Here is a 21,305-nt window from a genome sequence, read left to right as displayed (position 1 = left end):
GCAACTCTACAAAAGGACCACCTTCTATATAAATAAAATTTACATGCATAATCTGAAGGACAATAAGAAATTGGACAGAATGGGGCAGAGAAAGGAGAGTAGACCTAAAAAGGCTACATTTTAGAAAAGTCACTTCTCTGTGCTAACTGATTTGATTTAACTAAGTTAAAAGTTTTCCAAGAAAAAGAAGTCTCTGTTGCTAATGTATTTCTTCAAAGGCCTGCATTTTGATATAACACTAATTAAAAGTAGAATTATGCTTGAATAACCTGCTACCAAATAAAAAAAGTGTCAAAGCATAGAGTAGAATGAGATCTTTTCTATCTAAACCCCATTTCCTTTCTATGTGTTCTTTGCTATAAAATATCATCTCAAATGAACTCCACATTTAGGACTCTGGCAGGGCAACATGGTTTTTCTCCTCTGCAAAGGGGTATGTGAGAGAAGAATCTGCATAAGGTGTTCATCCAGCAAACCAGAAGGATATAAGTCTCGCTGGAAAACATTGCGCTTTTAAAAAATGGAAGCAAGGACAGGTTTAGAGAGGAACCATTGGATGACTACAATTAACTACAGAGGCATACATTCTTTCTAAACCTGACTTTAAATTGCCAGAAAAGTCTGAGTTTTCACACAGTGCCCAGGTTATCATTTAATATAAGAGTAACTGGCTGCCCAGGGAAATTAATAAATCAGTTGCTCTAAGCATGACTACAAGCAGACCAACTCCCCCAGCCATAACTATTTCTGCTGTAAATAACATGGATATGTGTTAAATCAGAGCCAAAAATATTTTCAGAATTCAACAGTATTTAGGTCATCCTCACTCTACTGACAGACACTGAACTCTGAAACCATAATGATGTAGCTCAGCAACAGTGCATGCTGTTCCACTAATGAGAACCTTTTTCCATGAATAATGAGTACGGACATCAGCTCTGTTGCCAGGTACATAATATAAACACAATCTAACACATGGCTTTTGGTAAAGCAGTGCATCTGCTTGCAGAGGCTGAGGTTTCACATGATGTGGTCCAACATTTTAGCCCAGGGTGGGAGCAGATTGCTCAAGGAAATAATTTGTTCATATGTTATCAAAATACAATAAATCAGGTTTGGTCTTAGTAAAAAAAAAACCAAAAAAACAGTGGAGTGGGACCAGCAGAAACTGCAGATAGGAAAGTATAAATGAGTTCAGTGTTTTATATTCCAATAAATCTTACAACACATGAACCTGATGAGTTCTAAAATGAGCTGTGACTCCCTGAGACAGGTCTTCTGAGACTCATGAACTGTAAGGGTTATACTGGTAAAGCCTGTGTTTGCTGAGTCCTTTTGCAAACCTAGTGCATACACACACCATACCAAAGTGTAAGTCGAAACTGCTTGTGTTCAAACAGCCAAAGTAAGAGCTTTATTTTTAAAAGTCTCATTTGTTCTGACTCTATCAGATGCTTTTGAGAAAATGGAACACACTTTCAAGTTTTACCAACTTCCATGACATAAAGAGCTACCATGGTATTGTTTAAAATCAGGGATCAGTGCTTTTAGCCCACTGAAATAAAGCTTGCACTGGAGCTCAGTCTTGAGATTTGAGAGTAAAGGCTTAGTGCCCTGTTCTGTCACAGTTCTGCTATTTCCCAAGACTATTACCTCATACTACATTGAAGACTAGAAGGTGCCAACATACTGTGACGCCTGGAGAATAAAAACCAGCATTTCTGCTTACTTGCTTTTTAACATGGCAAAATAAAGAATATAGGAATCTCTCCCAGTGTCACAGGAATTACTGAAATACAAGAAGCTACTAGAAAGACTCTGATGTTACCACTTAACTGCCAATTTCTTCAATCAGACTAAGTACAACCAAGATCTCTCCTGGAGTCATTACTGCTACTGAATGGCAGTACTCAAGGGCCTGGGTGACACTTTGATCTCTGCTTAGAATGATTTGACTCCTAATAGAGTTGAAAACATTCCAGACTGGATTGGTACTGGACTAATGTAGCTTGTAATCAGCTGTTTATTTATCTTTTTTTAAAACAGCCTCATCTCTGCCACAGTTTACTGCAGGAGTTTGAAGTCTGACAGGATGATCATGTTAGTATCAAGCCAATGGTCTATTATGAGCCTTATTCAAATTTATCTTAACTTCCTAAGTTAAAAGATGTTAGAAGAAAGCAGTTAGCACATATTCAGTGGGAGCTTCTGCAATTTTTTTGGCTATATCAGCTAAAGATTCACTGCTCAACAAGTACAGGTGTCAGTACTCCAGTGAACACGCACCACCCCTTTGCCATGGTTCTGTGTGATGATATGGACCCAAGTACTGGGGCTCACAGCAAGAAGCCTCTGTCTGTGTGAGCTCTCACTGTTCTGCTTTTTGGCACCCAGGCACTGCAACAGAGAATGACAAATGAGGAGGAGGGAGAAGCCACAGAGAAAAGGCTAAATAGAAAAGATGTTAAGATAGTAGTTGTAAAGTGAATGGTGATGTATCTTGACCATCACTGCCCTGAAGAAAAGATCTGGATAGGTAGTCAGGAAAAGTGGAAGAATGGAACGGAGAATGAGTGGTACTGGCTGAACAAGGAGCCTCTGGTAAGAAGTGGGAGCAATTAAAAGCTAAAACTGAGCATGCGGAAGAGAATTCAGTCAGCAAATGGGAGAGAAGACCAGACAATTCCTTGAAAGAATCCATGAGAAAGAGAAATGACACTGTGGATATAGGCTCCAGTGTCCATATTGTTAGGCATTTACACAACAGTAGCTCAAATAATGTCAATCTTTTTTTTTTTTCCAGTACTGTGGATGTTTCAAGCCTTAAAATATTTGTTCAAAGAACATCTAAGATAGTAAGAGCTACCAATTGAGAACAATTTAAAGGCTACAAGATCAACCTGGCAAAAGAATTAACATCAAAATTAAGGCTACATGGGTTTCACTTAAGTCAGCTATATGCAGGTTATGATCTCATTTCTAGTCACATCATGATGTAATATTCCTTACATAAACTCCCATAATCCAGTGCACAGAATGACCTTTTTTTGAGGATTAATGAGGACTGTGTAGTAACACAATAGCAAACTGACATCTGTAGGTTCTTTGATTCATTTGCAGAACTTGTAAATTGGCTACTGAGCAAGCCAGGGACTGCAGTAAGAAGAGTGGCACTGTGCAGACAGATGAACTCTGCGCTAGAGAACCAGATTATATTCCTGGTTTTGTCACTGAGTTTTTACGCAGTATGAGGAAAACCCAGTTAATTTGAACTAAACAAAGTATGCCAGTTGGTGCTTCTACTTCTGCATCTCTGAAACCCTGGTGTCTTCAAATTTAAATAGCTAGAGCTCCAGCAGCTGTGATTTGAACATGAAAACAGTTGCAGTGCTGCATAAACCAATCTTTACTGAAAAACAAACAAACAAAAAAACCCAACAAAATGTCCACCTTGTCTTCTGAGCTTTCCAAGGTTTCCCTGAAAGACATGAAGTCTGCTACTCACCAGACTGCTATGAAGTTAAATCAGTGGTTTTTTCTATGATACTAAGTCAACACTCACAGATAAGTCCACAGGGGAATTGATAATTACTTTCTTCAGAAAAAGTTTCAATAGCATGCAATAAAAATTCTGCAGAACCTAAACAGTCATTCTTTAAACATCAACAGAAAACAAAGAAAGCACCGGAGAGCTGCTATTGAGTGCCATCACCCTGTGCAATGATTTCAGCATGGGTTGGCAGAAAAAATGCACTGTATTTAATCTTTGGATAAAGGATTGTGTAAGGGCATGTATGAAGCTCATGCCTATCAATTTAATTACAGTGTTTCCTAAATTTTAGGAGTTTGACTTAAATATATTTCTTCTGCGTGTATCACCTAAAGAAAATACATAGTTGAACTTACCATCATACTTTGCTAAGACTGCCTGGACATCTGCATATGCTTGCAGTTCCAACAAAGCCTCTAGCAGGTTTTCATGGATGTTGAACATGCTGAGCAGGGGAAACTCCTTCATCAACTACAATCAATAACATATGAAAGAGTTAGATTATTAAAATCAAGAAGGGTTTCTTGTTCAAAATGCATTGAAATAGACAACACCAAGTTACAACTCCTCAGTTCCCCTTGATCTTAGTTCTTTCCCAGAGCTCACTATTAACTCAGAAATTTCTGAGCTCATAATGAATACTAGGCCAGGTTCTTGTCAAGACATGTGTCTATAGGATGCAGTTAGTCAAATCCAACAACCCAGCTATCTGAACATGTAACTCTCCTTCAATGAACAGACTCCTTCAAAGTGAAAAAGAATTATTGTTCTGGGAAAGAATCTTCACCAGTGTAGCTTCAGTGTATCAGCAGTATGTAATCCAGCACCTCTCGGGTATATTAGTGGAAAAAACAGAAAATGCATTGAAAAACCACAAAAACATCAAATGAGAGAAGCTTACATATATCCAACCATGTTACCAAGAATGTGATACCAGGATATGTAATTGCAAATACTTTAGAACACAATTGCTATTGTGGTCAACATGAAAAAAAAAAGAAAGAGAGAAGGAAAGGAAAAGGAAATGGAACAGGAAACAGAAAAGGAAAAAGAAAGAAATAAAAGACAGCAACCACAGGAAATGTAAAGCTTATGCAAATCAAACACCATAACTAAGGAATACATCTTGTATGACAAATTGAATGAAATGTGGAGTTAAAATAATCTATCTTTTCACATGTAAGTGCCTTTACTTTATGAACTAAGCCATTGAGATACTAGGAATTTGTTTTTAGATATCCTCAGTTTTAGTATCTGCATAGATTGAAATGGCTGAAGCTGATACTCAACTGTATCTCTTTTTTTAAGTCAGACTTATAAGAAGCATCCATGTTTTTTACTGCAGAATTGATTAACTGCTATTTTTTATTGTCACAGTGATTCTCTAAAGAACTGAAGTGTTAAAAGATCCTTGTTTCATTGTGTGCCCTTTATGGTTGCTTTTGTGATACAGATTCAGCACAAAAAAGTCCCTGACAATGAAGAACTGGGGTAGCTGGTATTACCACTGCTTCTCAGGAACTTGCAGGGTAATACTAAAATTAACAATCTCTCTGATAGGGTTTATGAGAACAGTAAAAGTAAAAAGGATTGAAACAAGAGAACTAAGAACTTCAAAAAATGAGACACAGGTAATACAGTGGAGCTTCTTCACTCTGTTAAGAAAGAGATCTTAACAGGTAAACAGAGAAACAAAGCACAGAGAATTTCTTGTGAAATGGTCTGGTATAAGCTAATGGAAGAGCTATTCTGACCTTAAGACTCTAAATTTATCTGTCTGGAATAGCGTTGACTTTGCTGCAGTTTGAGGATTATTAGAAGGTGAAAGGCAAGAATTGCAGCGTTTTGTTTAACTGATTATATAAATTTCTGGTCAGAATCAGGATCACTGAGAGAGCAGCTGAAAGACAGCACTGAACTTTTCATGTTAATGGCATGGGGATGGCCATAAACTCCTGGTTTCATTGGTAGGAGCTGAACCTGTGAAAAAGAACACAAACTGGATAGTTTGCAAGCTTTTCTCCTCCATAAAAAAAAGAAAAGACCACAGATCTTGATGCTCATGCAGGTTAAGTGGAAGGGTTGGAGAATAAAATAAAAAGTTTAAGTCATTATTCATGAAGAAAAGTAAGTGCAGGTGGAAATTCACATAGTTGGATTCATTAAAGACCCACCATTAAGTCTACTTCTCTTCGTTCTTGTCCTTACTCACTGCTGGATTTTTAAGAGAGGAAGCTACTATTTGGCAGGAAAGAGCATGACAGAATCTGGCTCTACATAAACGTGATTTAAAGTTCAGAATGAACATCCAGCAAAGAAACCCCTCTAAGGGATTAAGAAAGATTATCCTTCCTCATTGAGAATGAATAACGGCTGGCAAAATAACATTCCCTCCATCAGTGAAGAAAAGGGAAGAGCTGCAGCTAGTTATAGGTGTACTCTGGCCAGTAAAAGCTCTTACTCTGGGTCTCCACCTCTCACTGACATCACTCACTGATTATTTTTTTTGCTGTTTTAATTAGGTTCTGTCAGAGTGATAAAGCTTGTCTCAGACAGCAGAGGAATAAAGGTCACTGTCTGGACTGCCAGGCCTCCAAACTGAAAAGTGTTAATAAAGGTTTCCTCTGGGAAAGGTCAAGCACTAAGAAGTCCAACCCAGTAATACTGAACTCAGTTAATACGTAGCCTCAAAAATAAAACACCTCTAAGTGATCACTCAGCTATGTGAACACTGACTGTGCATAAATGACAGCATGTTTGCTATTAAAAAAAGAAAGAGAAGACATGAACTCATTTCTCTGTCATATCTGGATATATAGTTTCTAATTCTCACTGCAAATCATTTCCAATCACAGTTAAAATTTGTTTACAGAAAAACTTGCCAGAAAGTAAAGCCACTTGGATGGAAGAGTATTTTGACAGGTCATCTTTCAGATCTCATAGTGAAAGCAAACACTGGGGAAGAAAAAAACTGCCACACAGATCTGGTCAGGGCAGGCCACATACTGGGTCATGCTGAGGAGCAATGGGGAGCAGACTGAGCTTGCTTGCAGATGGAGTCTCATACTCCATACAAAGATGTAAAGATGGGCACACTATTCCTGAACACCAGATGAAAAACGCACCTTATCTTACTAAATATGCAATACTTTAAGGAAATATATTAGAACATGCAGCTGTTTTGTTCTCTTAATTGGAGGATTAAAGTCTTTAGAGTATGACAAGTTATTTAAGGAGTACAATTATGAAAATGTTGTTATTTGGACTATGTTCTAAAATGCATGTATTTCATGAATAAAGGGAATTTTAAAGACGGATATGGCATGAACCCAGAAAAGCACAAGTTGTTCCAGATTTTATGCTTACTATTAAACAATCATATTATATAAAACTAGTAACAGTGCTAAATTGTAATAATGTTTGTTACATCAAATATTACTGACTTTATGAAGCATGAAAATAAAGTCATTACTCACGGTCCTGCTCAAAAAAAAATCTTTTATTTGCATCACAGATTCATAGAATGTTTTGGGTTAGGAAGGACCTTAGAGATCACCTAATTCCAACACCCCTGCTGAGGGCAGGGATACCTTCTACTAAAAACAACCTGCTCATCAAAATTCATGCTAAATACATCTAATTCTCCCTGAAAGTAAAAGTGGCTACTAAAAGGCAGCAAGCAGTAGACAGAAGGAAAAATAATCCTTGAAAGAACATCCTGAAGTACTTTTTTCAGAAACTGACGTATTTTTATAAGTGGATTTTTAAGTGAAATTAAAGCAAGGAAATATCTAGGAGCTCAAAAATTAGCTAGGAGATTGCAGAGAGATGGAAGACCGTAATTAAAGTACTATACAAGTCTCTGAATATGGAGTGATGCCAGATGGTCAACACAAAAAGGATTCCAGTTACCAGGACTCCCACCAAGACTATGTAACTATATTCTATCTTAATAGAATTACAATGCTGGCAACCTGTAATTTAGATGAGAATTATTACTGTCAGTTTAGGTAGTAGTCACCAAATTTCTAGCTTCTGAGAGCTCTAAGCAGAATCACAATCATGACTAAAAGTGAGGGGTTTTAGTCATGTGAAGATCAAGGAAGGGATAAACATCATTAGGGGAGTCAGAGAAGTCTCCATTTTAAGAGCCCACTGAAATGAGAGATATTCCAATTTGCTCTACCCACTTACCATATCATGTGAATCTGTGACCAAACAAACTATATTTGAATATGCAGGCATTTGAAAATATTAAAATCAGCATTTATCACTTGCCATTATTGCAGTGCTTGAATATCAGAAAAAGAATTAACTGAAGACATCACTCTGGTGGAGACTGGCAAATGTCACCATTCAGAAGAGTAGCAAAATATATGCAAAAGTACAGTATTAGTAAAGAATATTAAAGTCTATGAGATAATGCTTGGTCTCATTGAACTAAGTACTTTCCCTTCAAATTTTAATAAATGGTACTTTAAACAACTGCTACAGATGTTAATAAAACTAGAATCCCACTCAAAGCAGAGCAGCCTGCCTAACCTGACCTGTGTAACACAAGCCAAAGAGTCTGACTCACTAATCCTTGCCTCAAGCACAGAAGCATTTGGGAGAGACAGACAGTAGCTGTCAATGCAAGTAGTGGCAGAAATTGTGTTGTTAAATTGCTAGGGATCATAACATCTTTATTAGGAACAAGTACTCTCTTTGTTTCACACAATTTGATAATTCGAGGTGCAGAACCCCGCCCTGGCTACATATTTGTTTTATTCAAGAAGTAATCAGCAATGCACACAAGAATACAGAATTCAATAAAATATTGAATAGAAATCCTTATTCAAAGCTCAGCAAAAGAAGCTGCCAGGAAGGTATGCTAGATTTGCAGAACTACCATACTAGCAAAAATCCCTAATACAATTGATCAGAAGAAGATAAAAACCCAATCCACCCATATCATTAAAATTGATTTAGTGTGCTTGAGTACTCCTTCAAACCCTTCAAGTGATGTCACTCTTAAACCATTTCAGATGCTTAGGGCAGCCCAACTGTTTACAGAACTTTTCATGCAGTCAATGGATAAGCATGCAGCACCCTTGACAATACAAGTTGCTTAGGTGTCCTCTGTGGCATAAAATATGCATTTAGTGATGGCAAGTGAGCACAAAGATGAACACACAAATACACTCATGAAATATCCTCAGCAAGGTTCTCAGAGCTAAAAACGCAGAAAACGACTTCCAGGTCCTTTATTGTGAGCTGAAGAGTAATTTCTCAGCAGATACAACTAACACTAGAAATAAAATACACTTTTCTGACCCTGCAAAACTGTTTTTTTTCTATCCTTCTCCAGACTTAAGGAAGACCTGGAGACCCTCTTTTTTCACTAAACCTCACTCAATTCTGAACAAAGTCGCAGAAACATATACTTAATAAAAACACAAAGCAATCTTTGAGGGAGTGCATGCCCATGGGGAAGGATAAATACACTCTAGAATGAATTTCTTTCATCTTCTCTCTGAAGGAGAAAGCAATTAAAAACTTCCACTTGCTTTGTCCACTAGCACACCTTTTGCCTGCCACCCTTCTCCTTCATAAACATACATATCCCTTCAACTAAAGTTTGTTCCACCAAATGTTCTCCAGAACAATCCCAGGAAGCTCCAATTAATTTGACAATTCATTTTCTTGCATGGTACATTTGCATCCGGATACTCCAGTAAGCCAGCTAGGAAAAATGACTGTTGGCCTGTTCCTGAATTTAGTGGTGCAGTCACTGATTCAGTCGCCCACAAAGCAGAGAGGAAAGTGCCTTTGCATACCCTCCACATCCTCCTCTGTTTTCAATCAATGAAAAATACAAAATGCAAACCTAGCACATTCCTGTTTTCCTTCATTGTAATGGTGAGGGACTCTGAAAAGAGCAGATGGAAAGCAGGTGGCACAAAAGGCTACCCTTGCTCATCACCACTACTGGCTTGCATCACTGTCCACAAGGAAGATTCAACATGCAGGGATACTAAAGATTACTCACAGCCACCATAATGGCCTTTTGCCTCTGCACATACTAAATTCTCCAACATCATTTACAACAAACTACTTAAAGTCCTCCTAACATAATCAGCACAACAAATAAAACAACAAGCACTGTAGACTTTCTCCTTGGGGACAGTAAAAGCAATCTAGTTCCCTCACAGACCATATCATGCGTTGAATAAACAATAATAAAACTGGAATAATTCTGTTGACTACATTGGAGTTACTCCAACAATATACTAATCAAAATGAGATCACAAGTTAACTCAATATATACAAATAGTGACAGCTGCTGGTTTCTATAGCAAAATATAGTAAATAATTATCATCAGAAATACAAGCAAAAGCAACACCTATGTATGATTACATTACATGCTTCCATGGAAACTACAGGTTTGTAATTCTCATTAACTCAACTCAACTGAATGAATTACATCCAAGCAGCAAAGCCAGCAAAAAAATATTGTCTCAAAATCAATCACAGAAGCAACAGAAATTCCTATCCAGTTTTTTATAAAATTAAGAACCCCTGATTTTAAACAGTCTTAAAAATCAGTTTTTAAAAAAGCCCCTGGTTGTAAATACCTAAATTTAAATACCATTAAATTAAGAAATATGATTTTCCTATCAGCAGTGCATATAACCATAAAATCAAACTCTTATTTAAGTCACCAACAGGTCATTTTCCTTCCATTAAGGTGCTTTAAGTAGGATCTCAGTCTTTTCTTACACAAAATTCAAGCAAGACATTCTAATCCATCAGTAATGTCCTCAAGATGGCCTTATATATGCAATAAATTAAACACTCTCAAATATTTTATTTTTTCGAAGTGGCAAAGACTCACTACATCCCAATCATATTTCCCAGATGGTGTCATGAACCTCTTAACACTTCATTTCCATCATGTTCCATGTCTTGAGAAACCTGTTTTCAATCTTTCAAACACAAACAGGGCCTCCGCCCTCTGTTCCCTGATGTTAGATTCAGCAGTCCCTAGCCAACATATCCTTCTTACTCTTTTTAGGATGAATAAATTCATCTCCTTCCTCATCAATCACAAAGAAACCCTCAATGACAGATTCATGTTCTTCAAACCTCTCAGTAAGTGTACTATTTATGTCTTCTATGAAGAAATGGAGGATATGCATTCATCAGAAATAAGTAGCTCCAAGCCAGTCTAAGAGAAGCATCAGCAAAGCTGACTTGACCTTAATCCTGGTCCCAGTGTACTGGAGCTGTGACCTAGAGTTACTGCTGCTTTAATAGAGACTTGCTAATTCTCAGCTCTGGTTGCTTAAAATAAAGAGCTCTAGAGGCATTTAAATTCAGTTCTGAGGATTTGGCTCAGTGTCTGTATGTGAAAAAACACAGAATGCATTGATCTGAGTTGAAACTCTCTAAGATGAAATTCCATCTTTATACTTTCTTTTCCTTACATCTAATCCTTTCATTTTAACAAAATATTCCTGCTGAAGAATGTTTTCTGTTCTTCAAATGTCTAATAACTGATGACTTTGGGTCTCCCTGTAATTCCTGCCTCTCGAAATCCATGTTGTACTTAATTTCAACGATTTTCTATTTTGCTTATAAATTTCAGGCAATTTTATCTCTAGTGAAAAGTAAGTCATTCACTAATCAAAACTCTGTTTCTCACTTTGCATAAGAAATCAAGGACTAGACAGACCACCCAAGTCCCCAAACCAAGTGTTCTGCATACACAACTATCCATATATATCGACATCAGCAGAAGAATGCCTCACAGAGTATCTGTTCCCCGTAGGCCTATCTACAAATCACAAAACACATTCAGCAGCCCATAGTAAGCTCCAGAATTTGCCATAATTATGATGTGTGATATTTGAATGGGAAATGCAAAATTTTATCTTTCTTGTGTATTAATGCCAGAACTCAGAATTCCAATGTCTGTCCCAAAAACATTTCAGTACTTGTCCCACAGTGCTTGTGGAACAGAATTCATTAAGAATCAGTGGAGCTGGCTGGACTGAAAACAATGTTTTTGAAATCAACATTTTCCCAGCTGACCAGAAGACTGCTAAGCCACATCCGTCTTCCTCATCCCTCTTTCTCACACTCCTAGCTGTACAATGGCTGTTTTTTTAACATGCTCTTTTTCAACACCTCTGTCTGGGATTCTAGTGATTCTGGAGACTGAGAGTTGTGTGAAGGGCCCCAGCAAGAGTCAGAAAACAAAGTTACTCACCAATTGCCATGTGTAGATATTTAGGATGAGAACCTGCATTATTATGGTGAACTCTGCTCAATGTTTTCAAAAAATACTCATGAGCGCTCCAGTTCCAGGAGATGTTGAGTCCTGGATTCCAAGCTGGCAAACATACTTGCCCTACTGCCCCTGATGCAAGTATCTCAGCTCCAGAAAAAGTAGCTTTCCTTTTTACATTAAAATTCCGACTGACACGTAACAAGAATTTCCCTTTTCACTAGGTAGTTTACTGGACCATTCATCTGAGCTGCATAAAGCACATTTTACAGGTGCTTCATTCCTGTCTGGGACTTCATTTTGTGCATTTAACACCTGCATCCTAATCTGCAGAACTATGTATCTTGATGGATTAATCTCTTCCATTTCTTTTGTGGGAGCTGGAATATGAACTGTAAGAAACAAAGGAAACTGGGAGATAGTTTTATCATCATCTGCCGAGAGCTGCACGACTCCATTCCTCCTTCTGTCTCAGACTTGCTGCCTCAGGTGACAAAAGTCACTTCCTCAAAGCTGTGTTCCTAATCTGCATCCTGAGAATATCACTGAAAGAAATGCTGGGTATTCACTGCTACATCTAAACTTGAGCATTTTACATACCTGAAACATGTACATTGCCTAAGGTGAACAGCTGCCCCTTCTGCCATCTCCAAAATAGCTACTGTTCAGTGTTTCAAGTCTGTAGCATTGTAGCTTACTGACTTATAACTACCATTGATAGCTCCCCTGCCTACAAAGACAGAATACAGTCAGCCCCCATCTCAGAGGGGGTTCAGTTAATTAAAGATTCATTACTTGGGGTTTGACTTTTCAGTGATAGGTTTTGCATTAATAAATACTGTCCTCAGAGCTGAATAGTGTGATGCAAACAATGCACAGAGCCAAACTGCAGCCCTGAAGGAGAAAACAGAATACTTAAGACCTGCTTCTGAGGTTAGCAGCATTCACCACATGGCTCAGAAAAAAAATATTACTAACTTCATGATCAAATAATTAAAGAATGCACTTCATTGCACATGTACCAGGACGGGAAATTCAATCTACATGGGTAACCATCCATCTGGTATTTGATGTTGCTTTCATAAACTTATAAATAAATGATCACTTAAGTTAGTCTTTATGTACATTACACATACAAAAGAACTATCAGCAGTGCTGAATGAAGCAGGAATGGCTGCTAACTTGCAAGAAAATGTATGATTTCTATACTACTATTATGTAAATATCACATGTGAAAAATCCAAACTCACATCTCTCATCATCTTCACTGCTTCCCTGGTCCTTCCCAGTTTCCTTGCACACATTGCCAGCCTTCTTTTAATATATACTAACACATTGGTGTCCCTTCCTGTATAAGAGGAAAAAGAACAGTATTAAGATAAAAAAAGACTAAGCATTCCAACACAAAAGGAAACACAGTTTTCTTTCACTTTTTTCCTTATTCGCTACCATCAATGTTTTCACAAGATTTTTAATAAAACACTACCAAATTCTGAAGATTTAGATGTGGCATGATATCACTGAAATCAGTGGCAATAATCCAGATATACAGTGGTACAAATAAGTACTCCTGGGTTGGCCTTGTACTGATGAAATATAAGATCTGAAGGTACAGTTATGTACATACTTGTCAACAAGAAATATTAAAGCAAATCCTCATCCTTCTAACAATCTTTTTCTTAATGATTAGAAGAAAAGTATACTTCTGTTTACAGCCTTTAGTCATTACCAAATTATCATCCTCAAATTCTAACACCACTAATTATGGCAAATTAATATATTTTAGATATGATAGTCCGGTGTGCTGGAAGATTCCCTAACAGCAAGGAAGACAGAAACTAAACAGCAGTTATAATTACTCTCTTGGAGAATTTTTACACCTTTCACTTCTCATTTGCTTTGAATGCAAACTCTTAAAATGCTTCTGCACCAACAGAAAATGAGTGGACAGATAATCATCTATAAAATTACTGAATCATGAAAATGTGAGACACCTGCTACAAATTATCTTTGTGCATAGCATGTGGTCAGTAAAGATTGTAGTCTATTCCTAACATTTCCAAGCCTTTCATAATAAGAACAACATGTGTGCTGAAAACATTCCAAGTACCTACAAATCGTTTTAAAGCTGTGATTAAAAATTTCAAATAGATTAAGCAGCAGGTCGAAAGGACTTACTTTAGAGGAAAAAAATAAATAAGGAGAGAAGAATTTCTTTACCTGTACTCTATATTACCTAATTCCTTTTCTCTTTATTGATTCCTATATATTTAAAAATAATTTATTAGTTACATCTGTTTCAACATTTTTAGGTAATGTACTATGATGTATACATTTCAGGTTAAGCTTCTTTTCAGGATTTTGAGTAGAAATGGTCAAAAGGCATCTACTTACTATGAAATCAAGATAATTTTTCAGGCCAAATTCTGCAAGGTTGCTAAGGATTTGGGATGCCTAACATGAGCAACCTTAAAAATAAAATTGCCTTTGCTTTCTATAAACTATCACCTTTTGAAAGAGGGCAAGTTGGGTACTCAAAGTCATTATTTACTCTTTATGGTCAGATAAAATATTATATGAAGGAGATGGAACATCTGAATAAAAAGAAACAAAGAACAATATGTTGTTTTTCAAGAGATTACAATGTATTTCACCTTTAAAAGATGTAATGCCCACTCTTCATCCCAGAATTAACTCTGAAGACCAGAAAGGGAATGCAAGACTTTTCAGAACCATAAAACTGCAACACATGTCCCTCCTCCACAGTCCCCCCTCTCCATGCAGGAGTCCAGCATATAATCAAAAGAATTCTACGTGAAGGCTCTGAGTCCAAGGCAACATCTGAGGCTGGAGATTCTCTAATTGACATTTGTCTAACTGACATGTTCAAGGGAGACTGAGTGACACAGAACAGTGGGATGATCCAGCCTTTCCTGAAGACACAGTCAGAGCAGGCAGTCACTGTTCAGCCCCCCTGCTCTGTGACAATGCACTTAGTTTTGTGATTCAATGGGTTACCTCCTCTGCTGCAGTACTGAGGGCTCAGGGCGTCAAATCTGATGATGACAGTGACCATCGAGCACACACAGGTTACAGAAATACTGTACTTTTATCTGCCTGCACAAACTTTCTCAGGTGACCTCAGACAAAAACATCATGACAGTGCTTACTAACTACTTCTTGTGTACTTTTCATAGAACTGTTGCACTCAGAACGGATTGAGTGCACAAATTAAGGTTTCACAGACAACCATAAGCCTGCTAGAGCCCAAAAAATGCTTCAAGGGCTCAGCTGCTCTATATTTTTACTTTCACCAAAAATGAACAAATCATCCTAAATATAATTTTACAACCAAAAAATGTTTTTAATACTGCCCCTCAAGCTTTTTGAAACCTCGGGTTTTCAGGTATAGACTTGCATACACTTTTGAAACCAGGGTTCACAGACAATTTTGCTATGTACAATTTTTAATAGTAATCTTCAAATTATGTAAGATAGCCAGAGGCTATGAAATCAGATCCTGAGAAACCTGAAGATGCCCAGAAGTATGCTAGTGCTTGTATTTATGTAATTAATTTGTGTTACTTTTGCCGAAGGTATCCATTGTAGTCTACAAATAACCTTGACTGGTGCTTTATTATCTTTTTGGTCCTTTATTGTCAGTGAATGTGTTTTCTTGGATTCAAAGATTAATAAATATCACAGCAGATAAATCTGCTTATTCAAATTTTTTAAAAAAGTAATAAAAATCTAGACTTTCAATTAAAGCACTTCATTATTCCAGTTGTTAAATTTTATGTTCCTGCGACCTTTCTTAATAAACACAACTAACTTCAGATGTCCAACTGGTTAATGGGTCTCATTAACTTTTACACAGAACAACACAGTGTAAGCATTTGTCCCCAGAGCTGATGGAAAAAAGCAGCCAAAGCATCACTTCACTCCTGTTTCCACCATTCTACACCACCTTTTCACAGCATGAGCCCAGGTTTGCAAAATGGCTAAAGGCAACCTCCTTAAAGAGTGTTCAGCTTTTTCTGAACATCGTATCTCTTTGGCTCTGATACCTTTTCAGATAGTATGCTTAGGCTATCATGCTTAAGTTATGCTATCATGCTTAAGTATTTTCTGCCATGACAAAATAAAGGCACCTCCGTAATCTGAGCATTGACAGCTCAGCAACAGAATCAAGCAAAAACACTAAAACAGAATAGTCTGGTTCTATGGCCATATTCCAGTCAATGACAAATCCTGAGTGCATAGTTCTTGGGGGGGAAATGAAAAAAACCCAAAACTCCAAATCCAAAGATCCAAAGTTCTCTCCCTCCTAAAAAACTTACTGTGTTGGGCTTCATACTGGGCACCGTGGTGCTGTAGCTGCTGACTGCGCCTGTAACAGCCCTCCCCAGCTTTCAGAGCCTGCTTGAACAGCTTCTCTGCCTCTACAATTGTTGTTGCTTCCTCTTCAGCTAAGAGAATATAAGCAGTAGCACACCTGCAAAAAGTATCAGAGGGAAAAAGCATGAGAAAGGTAAGTAAAGTAAAAATAGATGAAGACTGGCAAGGAAAGTACTAAATTCAGAGGCAAGGAAATTCTGTCCATGTACCCTTTTGATGAACTATTCTGATGAATAGATATTCTGTCAACAACACCATGACTCTCATTTTTAGGTACTGTATCACTCAGCCCTTGAGTACACACACTCACAACTGTCCCAAAAAGTAAAGCACTGTCCACTAAGCCTAGATCTCTAAAACTCCTTCTGGAAATCAAGACTAGTTTTATGCACTATTGTTTTAATATAAACTATATCCCTATATATATATATATATATATATATATAACTATATATATATGATATGAAAAGAATCAATAGAACTGTAACACTTGCCATATAAAAAGAATGGGTTATAAATGTAGTTGTAAAGATAAAACAACAACAAAGAAAACCCAACCCAGACCAAGCAAAAAGCAAAACAGCAATGTGCCCTTGCAGCAGAGCTGCACTAGAAGTCTTTCCAGCAGGTTGAGGGAGGTGATCCTTCCCCTCTAGTCAGCCCTGGTGAGGCCACATGTGGGTGTGCCATGTCCAGTTCTGGGTTCCCCAGTACAAGGGGGACACAGATGTACTGCAGAGAGTCCAGTGAAGGGCCATGAAGGTGATTAGGGACTGGGGCATCTCCCATATAAGGACTGCTCAATCTGGAGAAGAAAAAGCTTTGGGGGAAATTTGTCAAAGTTTGTAAATACCTGCAGTGAGGGAGCAAAGAGGAAAGTGAGAGCCTCTTTTTAGCAGTTCCCAGTGACAGGACCAGAGGCAATGGGCACAAAATGAGGCACAGGAGGTTCGCCCTAAACCTCAGAAACACTCTTATTGTAAAGGTGACTGAGCACTGGTACAAACTGTCCAAGGAAGTTGTCAAGTCTCTCTCTTTGGAGACATTCAAAAGCCTGCTGGACGTGGTCCTGTGAAATGCATTGTAGGTGGCCTTGCTTGAAGAGAGGGATTGGATACTGACCTCCAGAGATCTCTCCTAACCTTAGCCATTCTGTAATCCTGTGAAATGTGAGTAGGACAGGCTTATAGCTCACTTTTCCCTTTTATGCTGCATGTTAAATAACTATACAAGAAGAAAGAATTCTTTCTCTTCTTCTGATGAAACACATGAAGGACAATCTGTAAAGCACCAGTTTATGGAATTCTAGAAGGTAACAATCTCAGTTCAGAAACCTAAGGGATTCCCTTTTTGCATGTTAGCAATGTTTATACAGTTTGCCATACCAGCAAATCATCACAGCACTGAATTTTTTGTGGGATCTCAAAATACTACACTTCTCATTGAAAAAATAAGTAACAGACTCAAGGACAAAAAGTCACAGCACATTACATCATATTCTTTCATACTATGAAATGAGTATTTCAGAATATGTTTATGAGTCTCTTCTTTCTTGCTTCTGTTCTTGATGACTTGAGAAATCCAAAAGGGAACTCTCCATCCTGTAAATGCACATTTCATATGCTCATCAGGAGGTAACTTAATTAACACTTTTCTAGGTTTTTCCAAAGCCTGCTGACATCAGTGGGAAGACTCCCATTGTCATCACTACCCTAAGGATCTTCTGGGTAGCTAGCACAACATGCAGCTGTGCTGTTTTCCTTCTGTTGTAGGCCTTCCTTTGACAGGCCTGTAATCACGGTTAAAAATTACTGTAGCAAACCCCCAGCCTTAAACTACCATCAAATGGATTTTTAAAAGACAGGAAGTAAATGTTAACATTGTTGTCACTCACTCATTCAACTCCAAAGCTTCATGTGCAGCAGAAATTCGGGCTTGAGGGTTTCTCTCTCTCCAAGCTTTTTGCATTACTATTCAATAAACAAAGGAGAAGAAAGAAATATCAGTTATTACAGAATTAACAAGGAGAATCTACTACAATGTAACAACAGAATTTACTGATCTCAGAATTTACCTAACTCACTACAGAGCATTTCATATAGCTCAGTGACCATTCAAAATGATAGATAACAAGCAGGCGCTTTTGTTCCAAATACTCCATGTATTTTCTTCCTTCACTTAATTAAGCTTTTTTCAAGGAGAAAGCCTGGCTGAGAGATCAGTCTGTCTGCACTGCCAAGTATAGAGGTGACAAGTAGCTACTTCCTCTAGTGTAGTAGATTCCACAGGGAACAGAGCAATAAAGGGATAGCTGGGATTCTTATTCTAGCTCCTTATTGTCCTCTTGCTTTATGTGAGTGCTAAATGGAAACAACTTCCAGGCTAATATTACCACCTCATAATTACACCACTGAGTTCAGAAAATAGAATTCAAATTTATTATGTGTCAAAAAAGCACAGTATGCTCTCCTTCATAACTATGCCTTCAGAATGGAGTACCCAACTGTTAGTATCTCTGCTTCCTAAGAGACAAAGATTTATCTTTTCAGAGGCAAATTCTAATGACTGAAATCATTGCTGTACATTTTTAGTAGAATCAAAGACTGCATGTGGACTTCACAGTACAGGCTTAACACAACTAAAGATGCTTATACAAATTCAGTTGCAAATGTGCTGTTCTCATTTTTTACAGAGCTTCTAACTTCATCAGGGAATGAAACACACGTCTCAAATTTTACATCAGCTCTCTCTCTTCTGTCAGTGTAGACTAAACAGAAGCCAGATAATGTAATTCAACCTAGTACACTGCAGCTGGAGGTAACTAAACTATGTATTTTGAAGCCACTGCAGGAAAGAGGAGGAAAGGAACAAGCCTTTACACTTTTAAATGATACCCTGAATGTCTCCAGCAACACAGCAGAACAGCACAGCAACATAAACTAGATCATTTACATACACAAACACTTGTTCAGGCCTAGAATTCTATAAATCTAACAACAATTGTATTTGGCGTGATCAAACTTTTGCCTTTTCTTATCTATGCAAAATAACTGATGTCTCACTGCATTTTTCTTGCATCATCTTAAATCAGCCATTAATCTATTAGCAAAAGCACTTGTTCACAAGGTCTCTTACTAGCATCTGCAGGCCGTAAATGATCTGTGTCACATGTAAAGAATGTCTGATGGTCCTGTGCCGAAAGATTCATGTCGTAGTAAGTCAGAGGTTCTCTCCCTGTTACCCATGTATACCTGCAAACATGCCAACAAGGAGACATTTTGGTTAAGGAGGTCACACTTGGCAAAACAAATCCAGAAAAGAATCCTAGACCTTTGAGATGGGCCTAGCCAGGTAAGTTCACCTGGTCAATCTTCTAACCAATACACATTGCATTTCACTGTACTGTGATGGAGCAATGGTAGCTGAGCCTAAGCTGATGAGGATGTTGAAGAGTACACACTGGAACTTGGTAACACATATATTCAAACATTAGGACTCCATGAAACCTATATGGAGTTCATTAGGTTGTTTGCAATAATGGATTTGAACAGAAATGCTGCATTAACACCAGGTACAACACACTTAGGTTACTTCATCTTTTTTTATAAGGTTGCCAAAAACTGGAGAAATAGCAAATATTAGAGAAATAAGAAAGTGTATCAGCATGAATTTAATTCAGAAACATTTTATGAATTACAGAAAAACCTGACATGACTGCATGTATGCACAGTTGATTTTCTTTTCATCTTTTAAATTAATTGAAAAGGACAGTTAAGCTCCTTAAGCCAGTACTATGCCTGAGAACTGTAATTTTGTAGCACCTACCGATTATATTCAGCTCCTCTGAACAGATTTAAAGGATTTCGCCAGACTTTGCATTCTGTAAGAAGTAGACACACACATAATGAATTTCTCCCAAATTACAATGGTACTTGAGATTTATAAAAAACATCAGTCAACAAACAATGAGCCTTATCAAATGACTTATTTTTTATAGGTGCAAATGCAAAAACCCATCAAGAGCACTGAAATGAAGGTAATCAGACTGGTCTTCCTTTCTTAAATAATATTTTAATTATAAATTAGTGTCAACAAATGCAATCATTCCAGACAAATAATCACTAACAAAGCCCCAAATGCCACATGAAAAGATAATACTGATTAGTTCCAGGACTCCCATTTACCATAATGAAGAACTGAAGAGAGATCACATTGGGTTATTGCACTAAAAAACAGCAATTAACTCGGTCCCTATGGACTTGTTATTTCTCCAGAAAAACATCACTGTCCAGTTAATGCTGTAAATCACTGCGAATCTCAGATACAGTTGCCAAAATTAATTCCTCCCTAGTTTGTGAAGTAAAAATCCATGGAAACATCTGCTGATCTTACTTAAGATAGAAGCAGATGCTGAAACTGATTGGCAGAGAAAAGTTCATTGCATTGTAAAGTTTTCAGAATATTAAAAACATTCTATAAACTTCCCTCGTGGGAAAAACTGTAAGAAGTAAGAGATATGGAAATCAGCAATGCAATTTAAAGCAAAAGTTAAAAAATTATAATCAAATTGTACAGCCTTTGAAACAGTGAGGTCTTGATTCTGGCTTTTCCTTTAATTTAACACCAGATTAATTCTCTTAATTTCAATAAAGACAATTCACTCCAGTGAAGGTGTGACCAGAATAAACCCCACTATTTTCACAAAGCCTCAAAGAGAGGCAGCATGTCATTCCATCTCAGATCTGTTACTGGATGACCCCTCACATGGTGCTCTACAAAAACTCATCAGTAGCACTGGCCCTCCAGCATTTCAGCAGGTGCTTTCACTAATATTCACTATGAATTTTGTGACACCATTTCTAGAGCTCAAACCAACAGTTTTCTGTAGAATATTGAGTCGGAAGAGTATCTTTATGGTAACAATATGCCTGTTCCCTTTATGCCTATTCTGTTAGAAAAGGAAGCACTGAACAGCAAGTCCTCGTTTTTCATGGACACAGCTCCCACGCCTGAGTATGGAGCTACAGTAGCATGGACAGAAAGCATTTTACATAAATTACTGACAGTAACAGAAGGGCACCCTC

At 37.6% G+C, this 21,305-nt stretch overlaps 1 protein-coding gene across 3 annotated transcripts in view; it reads right to left on the bottom strand.

The window, feature by feature from the left end:
• ST7 (suppression of tumorigenicity 7) overlaps positions 1-21,305 on the bottom strand; it is a 128,533-nt gene that overhangs the window by 23,525 nt on the left and 83,703 nt on the right. For all 3 annotated transcript variants that reach the window (XM_056515870.1, XM_056515850.1, XM_056515859.1), the window contains exons 4-9: positions 20,047-20,101; positions 19,357-19,472; positions 18,116-18,191; positions 16,164-16,318; positions 13,074-13,171; positions 3,907-4,021 (exon numbers count right to left, since the gene is read on the bottom strand). In XM_056515870.1, the coding sequence (XP_056371845.1) occupies positions 3,907-4,021; positions 13,074-13,171; positions 16,164-16,318; positions 18,116-18,191; positions 19,357-19,472; positions 20,047-20,101 (615 nt within the window). The remainder of the gene's footprint in view (positions 1-3,906; positions 4,022-13,073; positions 13,172-16,163; positions 16,319-18,115; positions 18,192-19,356; positions 19,473-20,046; positions 20,102-21,305) is intronic.

This window comes from Oenanthe melanoleuca, chromosome 1A, assembly GCF_029582105.1.
Source record: "Oenanthe melanoleuca isolate GR-GAL-2019-014 chromosome 1A, OMel1.0, whole genome shotgun sequence".
Classification (NCBI taxonomy): domain Eukaryota; kingdom Metazoa; phylum Chordata; class Aves; order Passeriformes; family Muscicapidae; genus Oenanthe; species Oenanthe melanoleuca.
Note: the sequence above shows the minus strand (reverse complement) of the source record. Positions and strands in the feature narration are given on the sequence as shown.